The sequence below is a fragment of the Schistocerca piceifrons genome, chromosome 1, assembly GCF_021461385.2.
Source record: "Schistocerca piceifrons isolate TAMUIC-IGC-003096 chromosome 1, iqSchPice1.1, whole genome shotgun sequence".
NCBI lineage: Eukaryota > Metazoa > Arthropoda > Insecta > Orthoptera > Acrididae > Schistocerca > Schistocerca piceifrons.
The window spans coordinates 327559431-327586577 of record NC_060138.1 but is presented as its reverse complement, the minus strand read 5'-3'; the positions used below and the strand labels follow the sequence as shown (position 1 = coordinate 327586577).

Below are 27147 nucleotides of genomic sequence, written 5' to 3'. Positions count from 1 at the left end.
CTCACAATTAAAGCTCTGAGTTGCATTTGCATGTGTGTGTGTGTGGGGGGGGGGGGGGGGCATGCAAAACGCGCAACGCAAACGCGCGTTTGCATGTGTGTCTATTGTTGATGAAGTACAATGGCCAAAAGCTTTAATTGTGAAGTCGTGCTTTTGTGTAGCCTATCTGTGGACTCAGCATCTCGGCTACATGGTGCGTACCAACAACCAGTAGTTTACAATGGAAGTGGCTGACAAATCTTTTGTACTCAGTTGTAGTCTCATCAAGTATTTGACTCCAATTATTGCTTATGTTGGTTTTTTCTTGTTGAAGCTTGTAGTTCATACAAGTGCTGTTACTAGTCTTTATGGAAAAATTAGTCTCATCAAGTATTTGACTCCAATTATTGCTTATGTTGGTTTTTTCTTGTTGAAGCTTGTAGTTTCATACAAGTGCTGTTACTAGTCTTTATGGAAAAATTATAAATACAATTCCAGACAGAAATAGCCTGCTAGTGTAAACAGTCTTTATTAAAAATAATTACACGATTGCAGAGAGACTGCATCTACAATATGATCTTTATAAAAAGAAAGTATTGCCAATTCTTAGAAATTATAAATACTATTCCAGACAGAAATAACTTGCTAGTGAAAACAGTCCTTATTAAAAATAATTACATGATTGCAGAGAGACTGCACCTACAACATGAATCTTTATAAAAAGAAAGTATTGCCAATTCTTAGAAATCTCAATGGCCAATATTTCACTCTGATTCTCAACAAAGTGCACAGACAGAAGTATTTGTTGCAATAAAACTATTTATTAATTATAAATGCAGTCTAAAATTTATGTAAAAAACTGATCTTCAATGTACCTGCAAAAAAAGCTTACGAAAATACTACTCTTATTTTGATATTAGTTGTGTTAAACAATAAGTTACATAGGAGAATTCTTTTGAATAATTTAACGCATTGCTTTATTTTATATTCACACACTCTCACTCTCTCTCTCTCTCTCTCTCTCTCTCTGTGTGTGTGTGTGTGTGTGTGTGTGTGTGTGTGTGTGTGTGTGTGTGTGTGTGTGTGTGTGTCAACCAAATAGCACATTTATGGGTATTGTGTAAGTGACACATTAAGATCAGAATTCAAGTTTTTGTTTTAGAGAGATTCTTGGAAGGAAGGTGAGGAACCACCTATACACATTATGTGGAAGTCTGAGCAGCAATTTAACTTGGATAATAAAAGAAACTTAATATTTAATCAGAAGAACTACATAATTAGTGGAATTATCATTAAAAGAAATAATACAGGAAGTGAGTTAATACTAATGACTTTCCTGAAGTCAACATTTCCCTATACTTTGAAAGTTCATTGTGCACTGAGACTTAAATGTTATTTCTCAAAGGGTCCCTAAATCAACACCTGCATATAAAGTGTGGCACAAGAAAATAAATGTTACTAACTGAATCATTGAATTATGATCAGATACTACAGCAACCTGCATACAACTTGGGAATACTGCCTGAGTTGTTATCAGCACCATGTCAGCATATGATTAATTAGTTAACTGCTTGTTCCATAGATATCAAACAAGTTGAATTTTGCCAACAGATGCATTATTCAAGCCCCAAACATCCATGTGATGAAGTCTGTAAAGAAATGACACAAAAAAATACAAAAAGTGCTTCTCCCAAATCAGATACCTGCTCATAAGGCTCAAGAAGAGGAGAACAAAAACTGAAAATGACAAAGGTATGGCCCCCAGCAATTAGAATTTGTCAAGTATCAAAGACTAACAAAGAAAGAGGTGTGTGCATGGAAGGGGGAGATGAGTTTGCAGACGAAGGATACAGGCACAGGAAATTCGAGAGTGGGTGTGACGGTGTGCATTTAGAGACTCTGATCTCTATTAGTATAATATTTTATTAAATGGTAAATTACTTTGAAAAGAGATGGGATGAAAAATAGAGTTAGTATTTAGCTAAGTTACTTACTTAATCACTTTATACCCCGTGTTGCTTCTATTCTGCTCGAAACAATGGCAGTAGTTTATGAAAATAATTAGTTATATGGCTTGTAACACAGTATAAAATAGCTGCATATTTCCTTATTCTAATTGTTCCAGCTAGTGCACAAAAACTTACTCTTGAGTATCAGTAACTATGATCTGTAACTTTGTACTGTCAATTAATGCAACAATATAGTAATACACACAAATTGACAGATTTGTAACAGTTTTGTGTGCATATAATGCTAGTCAGTTTGTAACGACACTAAGACGGTATCTGTTTGTACCAGTTTAGCAACCTATGGGTAACCATCTTCAAATTACACACATTTTATATGCACTGTACTAAGTACTACACTACCACAATACAGTAGTGTGCTAGACTTAACTTCACAGCAAAAGCATTTCAATCTTCTGTTGCACAACAGCTATAAATTGGAAAGTTACTTAATACATTTCTTTAACTTAAAGCAAAATGTGTTGCACTGCGTGTACAAAATAAAATTCAGTTGACAAATAGTAACGCATACTAATGATACAAATGTTCCGCTAAGATTGTTCTGATACACAGTCACAATAGGCCAGTTGTAAATTTAATGGACTAGTTAAACATCAGTGTCAGATTAATGTGACTACCTGCACATTTACAAATGCAACATGAACTAACTGTACTAAAACTGCATATCTTTTGAGTCTTGTTTGAACAAGAATAATGTTCTCATATCTTACTACAATAATGGCTGATATTACTAATGACACTGCTGAGCTTTTGTACATGTATTTACAGTTAGTGTGTATTGTGTTTATGTAGCTGCAAGACTATGCCACATGCCACACAGTTGATACTACGACTGGACAAAGCCAGTGCCAAAAGTGGTATTAGCACCACACACAACCATATTTACCAGTATATCTAATTTACAACCACTGATTTCTATTACTCAAACCTACTATATTATTTTTTTATGACACACATTTACAGACAGTTATCAAGTAAATATAATGCTTTAGAGCTGACAGTGAAGAATTTAATGAATATACATCAACAGAAATCAAACTGCGTTACAGAGGTTGTCTACAACAGTGAGTATTAACAAACATGTAAGAATAATGAACTGATCTATCAACCCACATTCAGAATTTTCTTCTTCTTAAGAATAAGATATTTCCATGTACAGGAAAGTAAACATATTTAAAACATCACATACATACAACACATCCTACATAGAAAACAAATGTTCTGTTTTTACACTAATTCTTGTAAATGACATTGAAATAAAGCATATATAAGTACAAATTATTGATTGGTTACCCTCCATCTGATTACAAATAATAGTGGTACCTTTTTTCACACAACCTTATCAATCTAAACAATTAACATGTCACCATTTGTAATGTTCTAATATAACATTATGTCAAAACTGTAACAAATTCAGAATATTACATACTTCAGCATCACAGCTATCTGAAGGAAACCTTACACCAACTGAATAACTGAAGATATTAAAAGAGTGAAATTATGTCACAATACAATCTGCCTGAGGAAGAGGGATCATCACAAATGATGAAGAATGCAGCTACCAAAATCATGTCACGCAAAATAAATGGCCTGCAACTGAGCACTATCACTGTCATACCAGTGAACATAAGATGTAGTAATATCACAATCAAATTTTCATATTCATTTTGTGTTACACATTACTGATTAATAATACAGTACAAACTGCATTCCATATTAACAGCTGCCTACTATGAGACACATATATGCTATAAGTCAACAGAACATAGATTTTTATGACAGTTCACAATAATTTACAATGTCAACTCATAATCATTTTGTCTTCACCATCACCACACACAAATATTCGGGAGCAATTTGAATGGAACACACCAGTTACCAGGCAGAGAGTATACCTGGAAGACTACTACATTAATGGTCCCACCTCTTTCATTCATTAGGCACACTCACAAATTATGAGTAGTCTGTTAACTCTCAGGTGTAATTTTTTTTTTTTTTTTAATTTTCATTGTGACGTCCATCAGGAACCATGCTGGAAAATTAAAAATTCAACATTATTTTTCCATTCTTAATAAATGTATGCAAAAGATGGAAAAAAGTTATAAAAATGCATAAGAGGCAATCAAAAAGTTTATGTGCAAAGACCATACAGTCCAGAATTGGTATGTCAATCAAGCAAAACTGCCATGAGCACTGAGACAATCACCCTCTCCCCCCTTTCCACAAATGCATCAGGCTGAAGATAACTGTGTGGTAAAACATTGTATCTTGCTGCATGAAGAAGTCTGTAAGAGCCTGCTGGATGTCATTATCTGACAGGAATCGTTGACCCTTCAAGGTCCTTTTTAAGTGACCAAAGGCATAACAATTGCATAGGGAGAGGCCAAGACTGTAGGGCAGGCACTCAAACGTCTCCCATTTAGTTGGCATAAGTTCGCTAGCCTCTCAAATTGATTGGCATCCTGTTTCGAATCGTGACCAATATGGAACCTGGTGTACCACTGTACAACAATGTTTTTCATTCTCCAATGGATATCTACCAAGAAAAGAAAGCAAATGTTGGTTCTGTTTGGATGCATTTGGTAATAACTTCACCATAGTTCATGCTTTTGCATTTACAGCATGTGTGTTGGAAAGTCATGCATGCAATAGTAATCCCTTGCTTAAATGTTGGTGCTTATATATCCACATTGGAGTCATGCTATGTTGCATGTTTGCTACGGCAATGCCCTAAAATGGGAACCTTTGGATCACCCCTTACACTTCAAAGTTACACAACATTCCAAAAGTTGACAGTACAGCCATGTTCTTTACTTATGGACATCCTTTACCAAAGAGCTAGACATTTGTTTCAGCACAGGAAAAGAGGATCTAATCGAGAAAGAATGGGACATTATTGTTTCCTGATTTGACTAACAACTGACTGTAACAAATGCAGTAGAAAATGCATTATCGCAGGAAAACTATACATACTGTTAAAGTTAACAACCAATTCCATTCTTGAGTAACTGGTTCCACATTATTTTCTCATTTTAGAGGTGTACTACTGTTCAATGGCAAATGAGAAAATAGGCATATCACTGTGAGTTGGGAGATGTGTTTGTTGAAACACAGCAATTGGTGCAAGGCGATGGCTGCAGTGAATATCTGGCAGGGGGGGGGGGGGGGGGGGGGGTGTTGCAGGTGCCATGGCCAAGTAAGTCTGTGCACCATAACAGTAACTAATAAATTAAAAGACTTAATGCTGTCGCACTTCAGTTGATGAGGCTAGATGAAAACAAAATATTGTAGGTTAACGGTGAAGATGAAAAATGATGTGTTAGGTCACATTATGGACAGTGCTGCCTTCATAAAGCAAAGAAGAGCTGAAGAGATGAGAAATGGATTATGTTCTTTGGGAAGCAAACAGAAGTTGATAAAGTATTTGTTTTGTGGACTTTCAAAAATTTATTATGAGTTACAATAAAGTAATAACCTTACAAATACATAACAACACCTAACACATGAAAAAAAGAACAATTAAAACATTTTCATAATGAAATTAATTTTTACAAGCATTTATCTTAAGAATCATTTAAAACAGAGCATAATTTTATTTGAACATATTTAGCTCAAATTCTCATCATTGCAGATACCATCCACTGGTATGCAGGCTACAAGGAAGCAAATTTTTGGTATGGAAGGGATGACAACTGTCAAAATGCAGGTGCTGTTGATGGTTAGTGTGCTTAATATGGATGAAGGTGTGGATGGAGCCATCAGAAAGGTAAAGGTCACACCCAGGAAATTGACACAGTGGGTCGAGAAGGACCAGGTGAAGTGAATGTGTTGAGGTTGTGCAGGAATTAGGATAGGGTATTCTAACTGTGACACCAGGTCATGAAGATATCATCAATAAACATGAACCGGACAAGAGGATTGGGGTTTCAGGTAGCTATGAATGTTTTCTCTAGATGACCCTTGAACAGTCTGGCACTAGAGAGCACCATGCAGGTGCCCATGGCTGTGCTCCAGATTTTATTATATACTGAAGTGTCAAAGAAACTGGTATAGGCATGCATATTCAAATACAGAGATGTGCAAACAGGCAAGATAAAGCGCTACAGACGGCAACACCTATATAAAACAACAAGTGTCTGGTGCATTTGTTAGATCAGTTACTGCTGCTACACTGGCAGGTTATAAAGATTTAAGTGACTCTGAATGTGGTTTTATAGTCAGCGCATGAGCAGTGGAACACAGCATCTCCTAGGTGGCGATGAAGCGGGGAATTTTCCCATACAACCATTTCATGAGTGTATCGTGAATATCAGGAATCTGGTAAAACATCAAATCTGCAGTTGAAGTGATATGGGATGCCTGATATGTCTAGATATGACTCTGACATGTGACATGTAAGTAAGAATCCTGTCTGATCACCTGCATCCATTCACATCCATTGTACATTCCGACGGACCTGGGCAATTCAAGCAGGACAATGTGACACCCCACACATCCAGAATTTCTACAGCGTGGCTCCAGGAGCACTCTTCTGAATTTAAACACCTTCTGTGTTGACCTTCCAATAGTGGAACATGCTGCTAATCACGGCATGCTCGAGTTAAATGGCTGCTTCACAAACTATGCCATCTGGATTCTTCCCCACAGCATCAGCTTTTTTAACTACGTACACTGAAGTTATATCCATGCAACACTTCCTTTGTTTCCACTATCCCAGTAGCCTCAATTTCTATTGGCTCACTGCATCCACATCCTCTACCCAAGAGTCTCCTCTCCCTCTAACCTACACATCTTCTCAATCCATTCCTCACATCATTGTCACAGAGCATTGCATGAACTCATCAGCTCCGGTGCCCATGTGTCACATTCCTGTCCATGTGTTGCATGCTTGCTGCCTCTCCCTGGTGCATTCCTATTTCACACACCTGCTGCCTCTCTTCGAACTGTCAGGCACTCTTCCCCAACACTCCCTCCTGCTTCTCACCTTGCTTTCTTTCGTCCATAAAATTATGGAAACTGTTACCCCTTCAAATTCCAAAGGAAAAAATTAAAGAAAGTTTTGTTAAATTAATAAGCAAAACAACAGTTGGAGAAATAACCTAGGAGATAACCAAGCAGATAATCACTGTCTGGTGTTGATGTCTAATAGCATAAATAGCAGAGATAACCAGGTCTCATCAGACAGATCATTTTTGAGTTCCATTTCGGGGAACAGCGAATGTTCTGAGGCAGAGGCCAGGCCCCAGGACACAACAATGCAACTATAGGCCCATGGGGAGAAATGCAAGTCACACTTACACATTAAGAACCTAAAAAGGAATGGCTAATAGAGGAAGAAGAAAACAACAATGAAGAACAGATCAGGCTGATAGTCGTATGTGAAGTATTTGGAACAGAGGTAGAAATTCACCTAGATTTCAGAAATGAAATCCCTATAGCACTCAGGAATTAGTATCCACATTTCAGCATGAACTTAGTTGCCCTGTACTATCAGTGACAGGTGTTTATGTAGTAGGCGTAACTGAAAGCAAAGGTAAACTGGTTAAAGAAGAAATTAGATTACCTATAATCGTATGTAAATTTATGCTTTTGCAGACATTACTGATAGTACCCAGTTTAAATTTAAGTTTAGCCCACCAGGGATCCTTAAATTTTAAGATCAATACATTATGTTGGATGGGTGAAAACAGCACATGGGTGGTACTACCACACAAAAAATAATTCAGCCACACCTTCATACAACATATAGGTAGATCACATTCATTTAATAGTTACAACTAAAACAGTGATTGTGGATAGCACAAAAGAGGAAGTAAATTAACATATGGAACAAATACAGGTAGTCTTGGAAACCTAATGCCTTAACTACAGGCTATTTTACTTAAATATCACCAGATGATAGGAGTAATAGCAGAGTTTGTATGCAATTTTAAAATAAAGGAAAACACAATAACGTTTTGTAAACCTCAGTCGATCACCATGAACCTAAGGTCACTGATGTAGGTAGTAGTTCAAAAGTTGGAACAGCGTCAAAGTGTATAAAACAATTATTTGTTTGCAACATGAAAACCAGCTGGAGGAGTACACCTGGTGTTGCATGCCAGGATGCTAAATAAACATATGAGAGTGAAAGAGAATGCCCAAAAAGCATTGAAGAATTGTTGATGAAGTTTGAACAAGTAAAATTCTTTATCTCTATGGACATAACCATGGATTATGGACAGGTGCCATTATATAAAGATTCAAGATCTTGCACAACCTTCTTATTTGAAGGAAAATCAGACAAATTTCCAGTATTCCCATTTGGCTTAAATATTTCAGTGGCAGTTCTCATAGGTGCACTGAATAAAGTGTTGCATGATGATCTCATGCCAGAGTTGATTATTTATGTGGATGACATATTAATAGTACCTAAGGCCTGATTAAGAATCTAAAAAGGTTACAGAAAAAGGACGTCCCATTTTGGATGAAATGAACTAAAGTTTTTAGGTCACATAGCAGTTACAATGGGGGTAAAACCAGACCCCGAATGAATAAGAGCAGTTCATTCCAAGGTCTATCAGCAATTTATAAAGGAGCAATTGATAAAAGATCCATGTCTCCTGTCACTGAAACAGTGAGCCCAATGGATATTGGATAAGAGCACAGCAGGGCATTTCAAAGTATGAAACAAGCTCTGCTGAATGCTTTGATTCTAAAATATCCACGGAAGAGCCAGACATTCAATTTTGCCCCAGATGTGCCTGAATACAGAATTGTACGTCAATTGTTCCAAGGGGAATGGAATCCAGAGGATGGCAAAAATAATATGATATATTTGCTAGTAGAAACTTGAACAATTGTGAGTTGAACTACACAGCAATGAAATGGCGTAATTAGCCACTGTGTCGGGTATATAAAAATCCAAACTTTAATATGGAGCTCACAAATGGTCATTTATACATATCGACAAGTTTTCGCATTCCTCTTGAAAATCAGGTTATTAGACAGTTGCCTACTGAGATGGGTGTTATTTTTGCAAGATTTTCAGACAGAGATAACGTACATAAAAATATCACAAAATACATTGCCAGACATTCTGTCTCAGATACAATTGGGAATGAACAAAATGACATGAACCGAAGGGCCTAGTGTGGTTTTCACTATTAATGTTTCATCTGTTGGTTACACCAAAAATGATTCACTGCCGCCGGCTGGGATGGCTGAGCGGTTCTAGGCGCTACAGTCTGGAACTGCGCGACCGCTACGGTCGCAGGTTCGAATCTTGCCTCCCACATGGATGTGTGTGATGTTCTTAGGTTAGTTAGGTTTAAGTAGTTCTAAGTTCTAGGAGACTGGTGACCTCAGAAGTTAAGTCCCATAGTGCTCAGAGCCATTTGAACCATTTGATTCACTGCCCATAGCTGACAAAATTAAAGGTGATCTGCAGTCACATACATATTTTGGAGAAAAGATATTGTTGTGCAAGCAAGAGACATTACCAAAAATGGAAAATCATTTATTGGTAATACGCAGTAGGAACTTATTTTGGCTAATGGACGAGAAATTGATGCAGAAGAGTTGGGTATTTCTGAAACCCAAGTGGAGGTCCTAATTTTTTTTTTTACATAAAGGTTATTGTCATTTTGGCATTAGGAAATGCATTAGGCATATGGAAAAATTTACCATTTTAAGAATTTGAGTAGAAAAGTCAAAAATACCCAGAAGACTTATAATTTGAGTCAAGAATTGAATGAGGATAACAGCCATGTGACCTATAGGTCATATCCAGTAATACACTACTGGCCATTAAAATTGCTACACCACCAAGCTGAAGTGTTACAGATGTGAAATTTAACTGACAGGAAGAAGATGCTGTGATATGCAAATGATTAGCTTTTCAAAGCATTCACACAAGGCTGGCGCCGGTGGCGACACCTACAACGTGCTGACATGAGGAAAGTTTCCAACCGATTTCTCATACACAAACAGAAGTCGACCGGCGTTGCCTGGGGAAACGTTGTTGTGATACCTCGTGTAAGGAAGAGAAATGCGTACCATCACATTTCCAACTTTGATAAAGGTCAGATTGTAGCCCATCGCGATTGCAGTTTATCATATCGCGACATTGCTGGTCACGTTGGTCAAGACCCAATGACTGTTAGCAGAATATGGAATCAGTGGGTTCAGGAGGGTAATACGCAATGCCGTGCTGGATCCCAATGGCCTCATATCACTAGCAGTCGAGATGACAGGCATCTTATCCACATGGCTGTAACGGATCGAGCAGCCTCATCTTGATCCCCGAGTCAACAGATGGGGACATTTGCAAGACAACAACCATCTGCATGAACAGTTCGACAATGTTTGAGGCAGCATGGACTATCTGCTCGGAGACCATGGCTGCAGTTACCCTTGACACTGCATCACAGATAGGAGCGCCTGCGATGGTGTACTCAATGACGAACCTGTGTGCACGAATGGCAAAATGTCATTTTTTTTGATAAATCCAGGTTCTGTTAATAGCATCATGGTGGTCGCATCTGTGTTTGGCGACATCACGGTGAACGCACATTGGAAGCGCATATTCGTCATCACCATACTGGCATATCACCTGGCGTGATGGTAATGGGGTGCCATTGGTTACACGTCTCGGTCACCTCTTGTTCGCATTGACAGCACTTTGAACAGTGGACATTACATTTCAGATGTGTTACGACCCGTGGCTCTACCCTTCATTTGATCCCTGTGAAACCCTACATTTCAGTAGGATAATGCACAATCGCTTGTTGCAGGTCCTGTACGGGCCTTTCTGGATATAGATAATGTTTGACTGCTGCCCTGGCCAGGACATTCTCCAGATCCCTCACCAATTGAAAATGTCTGGTCAATGGGGGCAGAGCAACTGGCTCATCACAATATGCCAGTCACTACTCTTGATGAACTGTGGCATCGTGTTGAAGCTGCATGGGCAGCTGTACCTGTACACACCATACAAGCTCTGTTTGACACAATGCCCAGGCGTATCAAGGCCGTTATTATGGCCAGAGGTAGTTGTTCTGGGTACTGATTTCTCAGGATCTATGCACCCAAATTGCGTGAAAATGTAATCACATGTCAGTTCTAGTGTAATATATTTGTCCAATGAATAAACGTTTAACATCTGCATTTCTTCTTGGTGTAGCAATTTTAATGGCCAGTAGTGTATCAAAAGCCAGTAGCATATCAAAAGCTTTGCATGACCCAACAGCTGCTGATCTCTATGAGCCATTACCAAAAGGTAGAGGTAGAGTCACTTATATTTCAGTACTACTACTGTCTTGGTCACAATACGTTAAATTGTATTTGATAAAATTAGCAAATAAAACTACCATAAAAATTGTTTAAGAGATTATTTTATGGCATGAGGAAGCTCCAAAAGGTACTCACTGAGAGTGGATAACAATTTATGAGCAATAGCTTCAGGCATTTTTTAATGTGGGAAAGAGTTAAACTTGCAACCGTATCAGGACATCACCCTAAATCCAACCCACATGAATGGATAATGAAGGAAAATGGTAGACCACACAGAACTTAGTGTTCTACTAGACACACCACCCGGGCACAAATGATTGCAGACTTCAACATAATTTCAAATGAGTTAGTGTATCAAACTAATGGACTTTCAACAGTAGAGGTAATGAATAAACTGTTCACTGGAGAAATTTTGCTGAAACTTTTTTCCTGGCCAAAACAAGAAAATGTAAGTAATCAGGAAATAAATTAACAGGTCAGAAAACAATTAAGACAGCAAGCTAATTGTAGAATGAGAAAAAAAATCAGAAAGCTACCCTTTTCTTCCCCAAGTTTAACATAAGTAAGCTAGTACTAATAAAAGGTCATCATCACAGTGCAAACCTGAAAAATGGGCCAGCAGGTTTTCTCATCACTGTGAGGGTCCATATGAAATAACACAGTCCACACCCTAAGGCTTTATTTTTGATAAGATCCCTCTGCATGTCAAGAGATTGGATTCTATAATGTAGACTTGGTAAAAAGATATGTAATTTAACATTCCTGGAAAGAACTAGTGATACAGAAATTAAACGAATGGTTCAAATTGTAATAAAATTGTATTGTTTTTGCAACCTACTCTATGTAATGTATAAAATCATATTAGATTTACTGTGATTACTCTAAAAAGTTTTTTTTAGTGCCTGCAGAAGTTCTAGAGGTCTGTGGAAACCTAGTTATTAGATAACAAAACAATTAGAGTATGAATAAGATGAATTACTTAACAATAATAAGCTAACCTCTGAACCATTGTTAATCAACTCTATTAATCAATTTCATTAAGAACGTGTGTGATATTGAGGTTTGCATATTATCAATTCAAAATAATTCTGGCACTGTACACCAGACACATAGTAAAATTACAAAACAGGTAATACATACTTCTGGCTATGCATTCATAGTGAGACGGAAAAATCTGAACTTAACAACATCACATAAATTGGGAGAAGGGTTAGGAGGACCAATCAATTCTGTATCATAGCTAGCAATATGTTAACATCCCTGTGTTTGTGTTTGTGTTTGTGTGTGTGTGTGTGTGTGTGTGTGTGTGTGTGTGTGTGTGTGTGTGTGTGTAAATAAAGGGACACTATCTAAGTAGGGAATAATAAGTATATAGAGAGTGACCTTCTGCAACAAGTGATGGAATTGACGATGTTTATAGGGGTAGTACACAGTTGGTAATTTTGAGGCCTACTCCAAGCTAGCAAAGTTAAATAACTCACTGGGATTCTGTGACCTTTGAAAAATTAAATGAATAAGAAGACAAAGGTCTGTGCTTTGTTATCCAATCATGGCACAGAGAGCATAAGTGGACTGGTAGTGATGAAAGTAACAGAAACTTGCAAATAACCATTCAGCACACAATTCCTCTGAGATGACAATAATGCAATAACAAATATGATGATACATACTCAAGTATATGTTATGAAGCATATCACAATAATCATCAACAAACAATTCCAATATTTTTAAAAATTCATTGTGGAAAAGTAAAACAATGAATACATATGTTTGAGTTGGTAGGATATCGGTTACAGATTGATTAATTGTTTTTACCTGGGAAATTTTATTGCTTTGTGGAGCATAGGAAGTTCCTGGTTAGGTTTACAAATATTTTTCTCATAGGAGGTTAGTTTTAATTTAGAATAAGTAATCTACTTATTTTCTTACATAAGTTTTCAAATAAAATGAATACAGGAAGAAGACAATAATCAGGGGATATACCTAGCAGTTTCTTAAGTAACCAACTGGAAAATGGGCAACATGAAAAGGAACCAGATGCCCGAGAGGTAGTAGTAACTAAGTCAAGGTAATCAATAATGGGATGGTTGTTTCAGGTGGACAGTCCACACAGATTACAATAAAGTTAACAGAAAATGATGTTATGTGCAAAACATTGTTGTGGCAAGGATTTTTCTTCTCTCTTTTTTTGGCAAGTAACGTTAATTACATTATTTTAGCAAAAAGAGACCCAAGTAAATAAAAATATATTTAAATATTAGTACCTGCTAAGATTATGGGGATAATTCACTTGCAACTTGTAAGGACTGAAATAAAAATATAAAGGTACAAGATTTAAGAGGAAGGTATGTCCCATTTTGAAATCAGCTCTAACATGCTATAAAATGATATACTGCACACTTGTTTTTGAAAGTAGTTGTAAGTAATGGACTGTTTGCCATGTTAAATGCAAAGTCATTTGGAAAATAGTTAAGGATATTTTAGTTGTTTAGATTCATGAATTGACACTAAATGGGGGCATATGAGGTGTAATCTGTCGCTTTGGAGAAAGTGATGTGTTCTCCCTCCTATCTCTCTAACCAAAAAAGGATATTCATGAGTTTGTGCAATCATCTTGTTCTTTTAGTATGTGAGTGTTCAGTTTTGGGTCACATGTTGTGCAGGAATTTTCCATCCACAAGGCTGTACAATGGGCATCTGTATTCCTGCACATGGAGACCCCTGCTGGGGTACACTATTCAGTGATAATGCCATTCCACATAGGATATTCACTGTACACCACTGAATCTCACTGGGAGTAACAATTGCCCTGCGAAGAGAAAAACAAAAGTGGAAATATAGATTGCAAATGATAAATACTAAACTGTACTGTCAGCTTTATAAACTTGTCATCAATCGCAACATGGAATGTACGGATGGTAACAGCAGTGTAACATATGGAGATAAATAAGTAGCACTGAGGCTCGGGGAGAGGGGAGGGGGCGGTGGGGTCTCATCCAAATACCTCTCTCATCCTGAGACAACAATTCTTTCCAGAGCTCTAACATTTTGTCCCAAAGCCAAATTCAGTCTCACTGACCTAGTCAGAGATCTTACATTCAACCTCAACTGGACACACCAATTCAATACTCAATTGCAACCCACAACCAACAGAGTGAGCAGCAAACTCTGCCTAGAACAGTTTGAGCCCAAATCCCAAAGGGAGTCTCCTCCTCTTCCCCAAGACCATCCTATCCATGCATTTCAGGAATTCCTTGCTTCCAGCATTGCTTCCCAATCTTTCCTAAATAAAATATGGGCAAAACACCAAACCTCACTCAAGTTGAGACCCAAGCTGTGAGTGAGCTGAAGGCAGTTCTATCATCATCCTCACTGTGAACAAAATCCCCACTAATGTGGTGCTTGATTGCCAGCAGTATGTGGCAAAGGAGCACTGTCAGCTCTGGGACACATCAACATACAAACTGTCCCTAACAGCCCCATTCCTTCCACCTAGACTGAGATGCAAAAAACGCTTAAAAGCTTAGGCCCCTCACAAGGGCTCATAACTACTCTAACAAAAATTCTTATCCCTCCTGATCCACCTCCCACCAAATTTCGAAAACACATAAAGCAACCTTCACTGCCACATCATAGTAGCTGGATTAAAAGCTCCCACATCTCAGCCCTCATTCACCAGCATGTCTAACCCATCACATAGAGCCTTCAACTTCCTTGAAGGTCTCAAATCCATTCTCCCCCCCCCCCCCCCCCCACAGGGAACCCTCCTTGTCACTATACCTACCCCCCCCCCCCCCCCACATGCGTGCGTCCACACACACACACACACACACACACACACACACACACCCAGACGATTACCTCTCCCAACAGCTACCTGAAGCTCTTTCAAATATCTCACTAATTGTCAACATTGCCAAATTTGTCCTTGCCTGTAACTACTTCACCTTTGAGGGCCAGACTTGCAAACAGACCAGGTGGGACTGATAGGGGAACCAAAATCTCCCTGTCCTATGTCAAATTTTTCCTGGGCCGCATGGGGAAAGCATTCCTCAAAACACAGAAGCTGGACACCCTGGCTAGCTACACATTCATTGATGACATCTTTTGTGGTCTGGACTCATGATGAAGAGCTACTGCTCCACTTCTTGCAACAGGTAAACTTCTTCACCAAACTCAAACATACCTGGTCCTTATTAATATCCACAGCCACTTGAAGCCCTCATCTAATGCCAATGCATACAGAATCAACCAACAAGCAACAATATCTACACTTTGATAGCTGCCACCTGTTTCACATCAAATACTCCCCTCCATACAAGCTAGGTATCTTCAGCAAACATATCTGCTCTACCACCAAATCCCTCAACACCTACACCAACAACTTCTCCCAGGATTTCAGTAGCACCCTCCTAGACACCCAGTAACATACAGGCCTTGAATGTCTCAACACTTTACTCCACCAAGGCTGTGACTTTCTCAAGTAAAGCACTAAAATGATATCCTCCTCATTCCACCCACTATCTCCTCCTGTCATCCTCCTAGCCTCTGTAACATCCTAATCAAATGAAATGTCATTCCCAGACAATTACCCCCACTCTTGAAATCATTCACGCTACAAGACTGGCACCATGGACACTCCAACTACCACAAACTCTAGCAGCCCCACTGGCAAATGCTACAATATCAATATCAAAGGTAGAGCAACTTGAAAAACCATGAAAGTTGTTTACAAACTAACTATATGCATTGGACAGCATTTTATGTAGGAATGATCATCATTAAACTGTCATAGTGCATGAATGAACAGAAGAAATGTCTCTCTTGGTGACAGCCAGAACCTAGTTGCTGAAGATGCTCAACAGCATAACTCAAGGGACCTGCATGCTTGCTTAACCACACAGAATCTGGATCCTGCCATCTGATACTACAAATATTTTCCCTGAACTCTGGAGAAGGAACTAGCCTTACAACACATCATTGCATTCTTGGATTTAATCTTCATTAACACATTCCCCTCTATAATCATATCTCCTTCTCTAGTTCTTAGTTGTGCCATTCATATTGCTTGCTCTTAATCAATTATCTAGTTCCTTTTCATCTCAGGACTGAAGCTGGTACAGTATTTACCAATGAACAATTGTACCACATCTGAAATGTCAACATGAATTTGATTCTTTAAAATATAGCATGTCAGCATCAAAAAGCTCACATGCATAAATAATAAATACACACTATTAGCTACACCCCTCTGCGAAAAGGAAAAAATAACCTCCAATCCATTAAGTATACTTACCTTATGGTATTCTGTACTGTTTAAAAAATATCTGGAATATGAGTAAAATTACGATCCCAGTATCCTCCACTATACAACCAGTCTTCTTGTTTGGTATATGGATTTGTTCCTTGAGTGAACCATCTGAGAAAAAAGAAATAGTTTACAGACAACATTTATTTTATACAACTAGTTTTAACCACAACACTATATGAAAATATTGGTAAAGTGGTATCACTAGTACCTTGGTGCCCAGTCAACAGCTTTCTTTCCTTTTCTAGCTTTTCTGGCATCTCTCTGCTTTTCTTCCAGTCTAGTTTTTTCTGCTGCAGCACCATCTATATCTCCTTCTTCAAGTTTCCGTATATCTGGTCGTAATCTTAAAAGAAGAATGCATATAATGTTACTTTACAAAGATAAAGACAACTCCAACTCTCCCCCCCCCCCCCTCCCTCTCCCTCCCCCTCCTCCCTGCCCCTTGTTTGTGTGTGTGTGTGTGTGTGTGTGTGTGTGTGTGTTTACTGACGAACGCTGTGGCCAAAAGTGTCTTTAAATCGTGCCTGTTTGCAGCACCTTGATGTGTCTTCTTTATGGTAAATAGTATTCTATCTTTTCCTACATTGTTAAAGGTAGGTTAAATACTTTCTAAGTATTGTTACAATCTGTTTATTGGCTAACAATATGAGCCCCTAATATTGTCACCAGTAATATCAAAAAGTTCTTCACTGACTTACTTCAAATTTTTGCACAATCAGATGGACAAGGGCTACATATTTTTTAAATATATTTAATATATAAATATGCATATAATGAATAAGAGGGAAATGCTTAACAAAAATCTCACAAAGTTTGAAACATTCTTGACACATATACATCAAGTTTTTACACAATATTCTAATAAACATTCAGATAGACACAGGTATATACAATGATGAGCCAAACTATTATGACCACTTGATCAATAGCTTGTTTCCATCTTTGGAATGAAATACATCATTGATTCTGCAAACCAGGGATCTGACAGTTTGTTGGTAGGTTTGTAGAGGTATGTGGCATTAGATGTCTATACACAGGTCATGTAATTTGTATAAATAACGGGCCGCTGATTTGCATACATGGTGATGGCCCAACAGCGACCCAGTTGGGTTCCATAGGATTTACATCAGGCAAGTTTGATCACCAAGACATCAACATGAGTTCACTACAATGCTCCTGAAACCTCTATAGCATAATTCTGGCTCCAAAACATGGACAGTTTTACTGCTGAAAGATGACATCTCCATCGGGGAAGACATCAAGCATGAAGCAATGCAGGTGGTCAGCAGCTGTCACGAGTGTCTTCAGTTACTACTGCAGATCCCATGCAAGTGCAGGAGAATGTCTCCCATAGCATAATACTGCTCCCATCATCCTGCATCTGCATTTAAGCCATCATTCACCTCAATTATGGCATTCATGGAGGCGACCATCAAACTAGTGTAGCAAAAATGTGATTCACCCAAAGAGCCGACATGTTGCCATTGATCGACGGCTGACTCATGATGGTCCCATGCCCATTGCAATCATACTTGATGACACCATTGCATCAACATGTGAATGTGTAGGAGTGTTCTGCTGCAGAGCTCCATGTTCAACAACATATGATGAACTGTGTGCTCCAAAACACAGTGCGTGCACATGCACTGTGCTCTTTTAGCAGAGATTCCACAGATCCCACGCAGGTGCAGGAGAATGTCTCCCATAGCATAATACTGCTCCCATCATCCTGCATCTGCATTTTGAGCCATCATTCACCTCAATGATGGCATTTGTGGAGGCGACCATCAAACTAGAGTAGCAAAAATGTGATTCACCCAAAGAGCCGACATGTTTCCATTGATCGACGCTTGAATCCTAATGGTCCCATGCCCATTGTAATCATAATTGATGACACCATTGCATCAACATCCTTATATTCAGTAGCAACAAAATCACAAAAGATTTCACTTCTTCCAGTATACATATTAAATATATTGAAGTATTTTATTTACCACAAGTTCTACAGGGTGTCCAAAAAAGGACTCCCTGATTTCAAAATTAAATATCTCGAAAACAAAGATCGACAGAGGAATGCAGTAAACGGTATGTGTATTGTGAAAGCTGTAAGAAGTTTATACAGCAGTTTGAAATAATAGTTACAAAAGCTGCTAACAGATGGCACTGTAATCGCCATACGTAATGCCTAGTATAAATAGTGATCCGAAGTCCAGAGCAATCAGTTCCACTATTGAAACGTGAAAGGGGGTTAGCGTACCGAAGGAAGAGATTAAAACCATGTACTCCACTGAACAACGCGTTTTTCTGGTGCTGGAGTACCACAGGTTAGAAGAGAGTCCTACGGCAACAAGGCGAAGTTTTCAAGCACAATTTAATGTTCCAAAAGGACCTGATGCGAAAACCATTCGTACGCTCTTCACAAAATTTCAACGAACAGGCATGTTGGCTGCAAGCAAACCACAGTTATGCCTGAAAATATCACCACAGTTTCTGGAATTATTCAGTGAAATCCAATGTCATCCATCCATAGAATTGCATCTGAGACTGGTTTGAAGCGTTCCAGCATGCAGAAAATACTGAGAAAGAGCCTACACATGTTCCCATTCAAACGCACCAGGCCATACCCGCACGAGCTGTGCAACAAAGGGTAGCCTTTGCTAATCAGGTGCTCACAATGATTGATTGTGAAGGATTTGATGTTGGCTGCATCTGGTTTACAGATGAAGCACACTTCCACCTGAATGGATACGTGAATAAGCAGAACTGGCGATTTTGGGGTTCTGAAAAGCCATATTGGTGTGAAGTGAAACCCCTGTATTCTCCTAAAGTTACTGTGTGGGCTGCAGTATGCAGCAGAGGCATTATTGGCCCTTTTTTCATTAGAGAAATGGTCACTGGTGCACGTTACGTTGCAATTTCAGAACAATTTGTCACCACACAGCAAGCGTTAGAGGATCGACCAGGTACTGAATGGTTTTTCCAAGATGGAGCCCGACCACATCGGACCGAACAAGTGTTTCGCTTTCTTGAGGAATACTTCAGGAATCGAGTCATTGCTTTGGAATATCCCAAATTTACTGGTGCAAGCATGGATTGGCCTCCATATTCACCGGATTTGACTCCCTGTGACTTTTTTTTTGTGGGGCACAGTGAAAGACGTGGTCTACCCGAAGCATCCCGCCATGCTGGATGAGCTTGAATTGGCGATCTCTGTGGCATGTGAATCCATTTCGGTTGAGACACTGCGAAATGTGATGGCGAATTTCATTCTTCATTTGCGCCACCTCTGTAGTGCCAATGGTGAAAATTTTGAAAACATTGTGATGTGATTGTTTGCAAAGATTGCTTTCATATGATTATTTCACTTATGTATGCTGATATGAGCTGTACAGCATACAGCGTCATCTGTTAGCAGCTTTTGTAACTATTATTTCAAACTGCTGTATAAACTTCTTACAGCTTTCACAATAAACATACTGTTTACTGCATTCCTCTACTGATCTTTGTTTTCTACATCTACATCTACATCTACATTGATACTCCGCAAGCCACCCAACGGTGTGTGGCGGAGGGCACTTTACATGCCACTGTCATTACCTCCCTTTCCTGTTCCAGTCGCGTATGGTTCGCGGGAAGAACGACTGTCTGAAAGCCTCCGTGCGTGCTCTAATCTCTCTAATTTTACATGCGTGATCTCCTCGGGAGGTATAAGTAGGGGGAAGCAATATATTCGATACCTCATCCAGAAACGCACCCTCTCGAAACCTGGACAGCAAGCTACACCACGATGCAGAGCGCCTCTCTTGCAGAGTCTGCCACTTGAGTTTATTAAACATCTCCGTAACGCTATCACAGTTACCAAATAACCCTGTGACAAAACGCGCCGCTCTTCTTTGGATCTTCTCTATCTCCTCCGTCAGACCGATCTGGTACGGATCCCACACTGATGAGCAATACTCAAGTATAGGTCGAACGAGTGTTTTGTAAGCCACCTCCTTTGTTGATGGACTACATTTTCTAAGCACTCTCCCAATGAATCTCAACCTGGTACCCGCCTTACCAACAATTAATTTTATATGATCATTCCACTTCAAATCGTTCTGCACGCATACTCCCAGATATTTTACAGAAGTAACTGCTACCAGTGTTTGTTCCACTATCATATAATCATACAATAAAGGATCCTTCTTTCTATGTATTCGCAATACATTACATTTGTCTATGTTAAGGGTCAGTTGCCACTCCCTGCACCAAGTGCCTATCCGCTGCAGATCTTCCTGCATTTCGCTACAATTTTCTAATGCTGCAACTTCTCTGTATACTACAGCATCATCCGCGAAAAGCCGCATGGAACTTCCGACACTATCTACTAAGTCATTTATATATATTGTGAAAAGCAATGGTCCCATAACACTCCCCTGTGGCACGCCAGAGGTTACTTTAACGTCTGTAGACGTCTCTCCATTGATAACAACATGCTGTGTTCTGTTTGCTAAAAACTCTTCAATCCAGCCACACAGCTGGTCTGATATTCCGTAGGCTCTTACTTTGTTTATCAGGCGACAGTGCGGAACTGTATCGAACGCCTTCCGGAAGTCAAGAAAAATAGCATCTACCTGGGAGCCTGTATCTAATATTTTCTGGGTCTCATGAACAAATAAGGCGAGTTGGGTCTCACACAATCGCTGTTTCCGGAATCCATGTTGATTCCTACATAGTAGATTCTGGGTTTCCAGAAATGACATGATACGCGAGCAAAAAACATGTTCTAAAATTCTACAAGAGATCGACGTAAGAGATATAGGTCTATAGTTTTGCGCATCTGCTCGACGACCCTTTTCGAGATATTTAATTTTGAAATCAGGGGAGCCCTTTTCTGGACACCCTGTATATCAATAGGAGGAATGGCTGCACTTGTCTGTACACCACTGTGTACCACATGGGTTCCACAACCAATGCCTTGAATGCTCATGCAGAGCACACTATTCTGAATAAACATTGATTGTCCCAGCCCTCTTGTACCCACCAAAATTAGTGTTGCAGTTATCTGCACAAAACGCAATGATGTTGTCAACTAAATTATGCTTTCGTAAGATGGCTAGGACAAAACTAGCTAATGATTCTTCTGTTTCTCCACCAATGTTTATTTTGTACTGAATAGCTTTGGAAGGAATGAAATATCTAACTACAATTGGGGCTAATTTTAAGCTTTCATGATTTCATGCATCAGCTACCACAGACACATAATTAGCATCTCTAAGTTCTGATTGCACTTCCTGTATTGCATATGGCAATAAAACATTCACTACAATTGACTCACACTTTGTTCTGCAACAAGTGACTTTCTTCTCAAAATGTTCTGATGACAAGAGCTGTGCAGCCCATTGAATGGAATGAATGAAACACAAACAGCCCTTCTTCAGCATTAATGTGTTTATTTTGCTCAGTTTGTAGTTGATTGATACTTACGAAGGACATTATACTACTGAAAGTTCTCAAGGAAATTGCCAACATGTGCTTCTTCTTGTTAATGTGTTGTGTTATACTGGCATGTCCACGTTGAATGATGAAAACTGAATGACAAAGTACATACTACATTCATAGATGTTGTGTTTTGCTTCAAGAAAGGAAACTCTACTTTAAGCAATGGAAACTTCAGGTTGGAATATCAATAATATTAGGAAAAGGATAGATTGCTACTCTCTATAAAGATGAAACACTGAGTTGCAGACAGGTACAATGAAATGACTGTTACACATTTAGCTTTCGGCCAAAGCCTTCTTCAGAAAAGAAAACACACACATATTCATATAAGCAAGCACATCTCACACGCAACTGCCACATCGAATGAAATCAGTAATCTCGAGTGGGCCAGGAAAGCGGAAAGGACAGCAGGGTTTGGGTAGAAGGAGAGAAGAGCACTGCCAGGCAAAGTGTGTGGTGACTAAATGATGACATGAGAAGGCTGTTGTTTCTGTTCTTTTCCACTACCTCCCCCCCCCCCCCCACCCCCCCACCTTCCACACCTTGCAGCCAACTGCATTGCCAGCAGTCTTGAAAAGTCCTTGTACACCCCACCTGAGAGCACTCTTCTCTCCCCTCACCCATACCTTGCTATCCCTCCCCATTCCCCGCCCCACTCCATCACTCCATACTAATAATTCCATTTTACATGACAGATGCATTCCGGTCTGAGCTGCCCAAGATGGAAGTCACGTGTTTGTGAGGTGTGCTTGCTTGTATGAATGGATGTGCATTTTCTTTTCTGAAGGTGGCTTTGGCCAGAAGCTAAATGTGTAGCAGTCTTTTTGTTATACCCTGTCTGCAACTCAGTGTGTAATCTTTATGTTAAGCAGCAATCCCTAATAGTGTTCAAGCCCTACCTTTAAGAGTTTTGGAGAAAGTACATTTCCTTTTCCCCATATTAACATGCATATGTGTCTTGAACAAAGTGAAAGTAAACAATAGAACTCACTCGCAGAAGCTCACTGTGCCCTCATTGTTAAAAGCTGTTCACTACTTTTTATTGTACTTTCAGTACAAATATGAACACCAAGCAATCTGCAGCTGCTGCCAGTCCATAAGATCTAATGATGTGTAGCTAATTCATATTTGTTACTACAGATAAGCACAAATTTGAACATTAATGTCATAATAATGAGCTTTCACAACACTTGATTATTTCCATATGTCATTTCTACACAGAAAAATGACCATTACGAAGCTCACACCAGAGTTGTCAACACTGAGCAAGGCAGTGGAAAGTCTTTTCTCCATAACTCTACTGTCAATGTGTACTTTCCCACTCTGCTCTCGTTACGGGCCAGGAGCCACGAAAACTTAACACCTGAAATGTTGCAGCTAGCATCTGCATTCTCTTCAACATTCAAGTTGCACCTGGCTCTCAGTAAGAAAATGTCAAAAACATATGTGACAAAATTGACATTTAAAACAAAAAAACAGAGAACTAAATGAAAAAGTTAAAGTTAGGGTCTACAGAAAAATGGGACATTTGGTATCTCATTAAAGGTTTCTTGGGACAACTGGACACACAACAAAAAAAGGATCAGTCCTGTTAAAAACTGGATGTTTGGTCACCCTAAATCATCCCAACAGATATAGTTAATCATTTTACATGACTTCAGCTCCCAATCAAGGTTTTGTTTGTTATTACAATAAACGAGCCTCAAGGTCAAAGAGAAGAGGAGAGGGGGAGGAAATGAACACTGATAGAGGGAGGAAGTGGGAGGAAATAGACACAGAGATGGGGAAGGTGGAGATGGAGAGATAGAAAGCAGGAGGAAGCAGATGTCAGGTATTTTTCATTTGGACTGGTACTTTCTCATGCCTTCTCAGCTTCTCTTTTTCTGTTAACTTCACATTACACATTAATGAGATTGCAATATATAAATATATACACATAGAGCCCTTCTACAAGTGCTCCTGTTTTTATCTATCAAATTATGAATTTTATTGTTTCAAAACAAATTACCAAAACATATACACACCTTCCCATATCAGGTAAGGAAAACGATGTCTGACATATGACCTCCTCTACTGAACTAGCATGCCAGACTCCACTTGCATTTCGCTAACAACATGCCAAATTTCCTCCTGTAACTCACAGATTTTTCATGGTGTATTGACTTACACCAATGATTTAAGATAACTCCCAAACAGGCAAAAATAGTAAGGGGTAAGTCACGTGACTTTAGTGGCCATTGATGGTACATGAGGTGATCTGAAACCATTCACAGAGCAACTCAATTGTTTTGTGGGAAATGTGAACAGGTGGCTCAATCCTGCTGAAACCACAACATTTGAACATTCATTCCACTGAAATGAAGGCACAAAAACTTCTTATCAATACACAGTATCAAGTTCCATTAACTGACACAACTTGTCCTGTCACACCTTCAAGAAAATATGGGCTGATTATAACACCTACACAGCAAACACATCAAACCATCGCATGCCGTGGATGAATTCACAAGTCTTCAATAAACTAGGATTTTTTTTTAATTCTCAGATACACCAGTTCTTTTTTTTTTTTCACAAAGCCATTCAATTGGAAGTGTTACTCCGCCTCTAAAGATCATGTTCCTTGCAAAAACACCATATTCTTGCTGTCTTCTCAGGAACCAGTCAATAAAATGCTACCTTTCCTCATCATCAGCTTCTTTCAGCTGCTGTGTTAATTACATTATGTAAGAGTGGTAATGACGATCACAGTGGAAAGTATAATATGCTGAAAAAAATCCTACACCCAGTTTTTGAGAAAGGTGAAGAATCGACTTCACTAATAGCCACACTTTCACAAACCACTGCAAGCACAGATTGGCCAGAATGAGGGTATCCAGAATTCTTAATGTTCACTCTTGAACTTGTTTCATCGAACTTTACAATAAGTCTGCAAGTTTTTGATTCATTTGGTGTTTCATTGCACCCTAGAATCATATGAAGTCATCTCACAGTTGCTGCATTGCACCCTAGAATCATATGAAGACATCTCCCAGTTCCTGCATGACTTTCCTGTTCTCATATAATATTTAAACTATTAGCATCCACTGCGCAACAGTAAACAGCTCCATGGTTAGACACACAACGAAGAAATGTGAGAAATTTAGACCAAAGCAACAATCAAAATATTTACAGGAATGGAAATGATACTCAACAATGTGCACAAACAAGAATATACCACATGATTAAAAAAAGCTGCACTTTTAGAAGGGCCCTTTAGTTTACAATCCTTTTGATTCTATAGATCATAACTGTATCTAGTATATTGTAGTCAAGTAAAAAAGATGTCTGGATTTCTCCCCCTTCTCAAATAAAGCACAAATATATTTATAAAACAGTATCTCTTCCCAAGAATCCATGTGTAACACACAGTTACAGATCTACTGATTCCGCTAACCAGTTATGTCTGCCCAGTGTAATACAAAAAAAATAAAATTTTTAAAGGAATTAAATTATATATGATTGCGTTGTTATAATGTTCTGTGCTTATTGGTATTCTTTTGGGCATCAGACTTCCTTACATTTTTGTTGAAGCTGCAGGCGGCGGAAGACTCCGGGGACAACGGTGCTTGACATAATCACAAAAATCCTCTTCCTGTAATTTTCCTCTTCACTTACTTCAATAACAAAAATGCTTGATATGGTTCTTTAACATTGTATTATTCATTCACATGTATAATACATCGAGATCACAATACTTCATCTCTAAAATTGCACATCCTCATCGTCCTTCTACATCTGAGAGAGTTAGACTGTGTCTGTCTAAAACAAAAAACTGTACAACCAATTGAATGAGAAAATGTTTTCATTTGTCTGCACCTTACTGTGCATTCACAATTAATGTCTTTGCCAACCCTCTGGTTACACGGTGTTTCAATTTTTTAAAATTTTTTATTTTTTATTTATTAATATAAATCTTAATTTTACAGCATCCTGGGGGCCTTTCATCATGTACTTATACACCAGCTCACTGTTTCTGTAAATGCAGGACAGTGTGCGCTATATGTTCAATTGATTCATCTGCTAATGTAACTTTCCTGCTCAGTTCCAAGTGACATTGCAAAACTGTTAGCACACTGGACAAACATTCAGTAAGATGAACATTCAAATCCACATCTGATCATCCAGATTCAGGTCTTCCATGATTTCCCTACATGGTCCGAGAAAACACTGGAATGGTTCCTTTGAAATGGCACACACAATTTCTGTCCTCATCCTAAAAACAAACCAAGCTTGTACTCTGATTCAAATGAACTCAATGTCGATGAGACATCAGACCCCGGCTTAGGTCTTTCAGAGCCCTGTCAAATTCTTCTCACAGTATCATATTTCCCATTTCATACTCATCTGCATACTCTTCCTTTTCTACAATATTACCTTCAAGTTCATTTCGTTTGCATAGCCCATCTCTACATTCCTGCCACCTTTCAGCTTACCCTTCTTTACTTGGTACTTGTTTTCCATCAAGCTCTTGATATTTGAGCAGCTGGTTATCTTTCCTCCAAAGGCCTCTTTAATTCTCCTACACATGGTATCTTATATTACATTTGTCCTCCACCTGTTCCTTCTTAACCACTGTGCACTTCCTGTTAATCTCACTTTTTAGATATTTTCATTCTTTTTAGCCTGCTCCACTAGCTGCACTTTTATATTTTCTTCTTCCATCAATTAAATATAGTACCCCCTGTGATATCCAAGGATTTCTAATAGGTCTTGTCTTTTAAGTTACTTCATCCTCTGCTGCCTTCATTTTTCACCTCTCACAGCAACCCATTCATCTACTGTTGTATTCCTTTCCCCTCTTTGATTCACTCCTTGCCTAATGATTCCTATGAAATTCTCAGTGACCTCTTGTTCTTTCAACTTATCCAGGTCCCATCTCCATAATTTCATAACTTTTTGCAATTTCTTCAGTTTTAATCTATAGTTCATAAACAATAAATTGTGGTTAGAGTCCACACCTGCCCCTGAACATCTTACAGTTGGTTACAAAATCCCTGTATTACCATTATATGATCAATCTGAAACCTTCCAGTG

The 27147-nt window shown here is 38.8% G+C and overlaps 1 protein-coding gene across 1 annotated transcript in view; it reads right to left on the bottom strand.

Moving 5' to 3' along the window:
* Positions 1–607: 607 nt before the first annotated feature.
* The window catches only part of LOC124788262 (oxysterol-binding protein-related protein 1-like), a 421041-nt gene continuing 394501 nt past the window's right edge, over positions 608–27147 (bottom strand). Inside the window, exons 23-25 of the mRNA XM_047255469.1 lie at positions 16799–16933; positions 16576–16698; positions 608–4038 (exon numbers count right to left, since the gene is read on the bottom strand). Of these exons, the coding sequence (XP_047111425.1) occupies positions 16596–16698; positions 16799–16933 (238 nt within the window). The 3' untranslated portion in view covers positions 608–4038; positions 16576–16595. The remainder of the gene's footprint in view (positions 4039–16575; positions 16699–16798; positions 16934–27147) is intronic.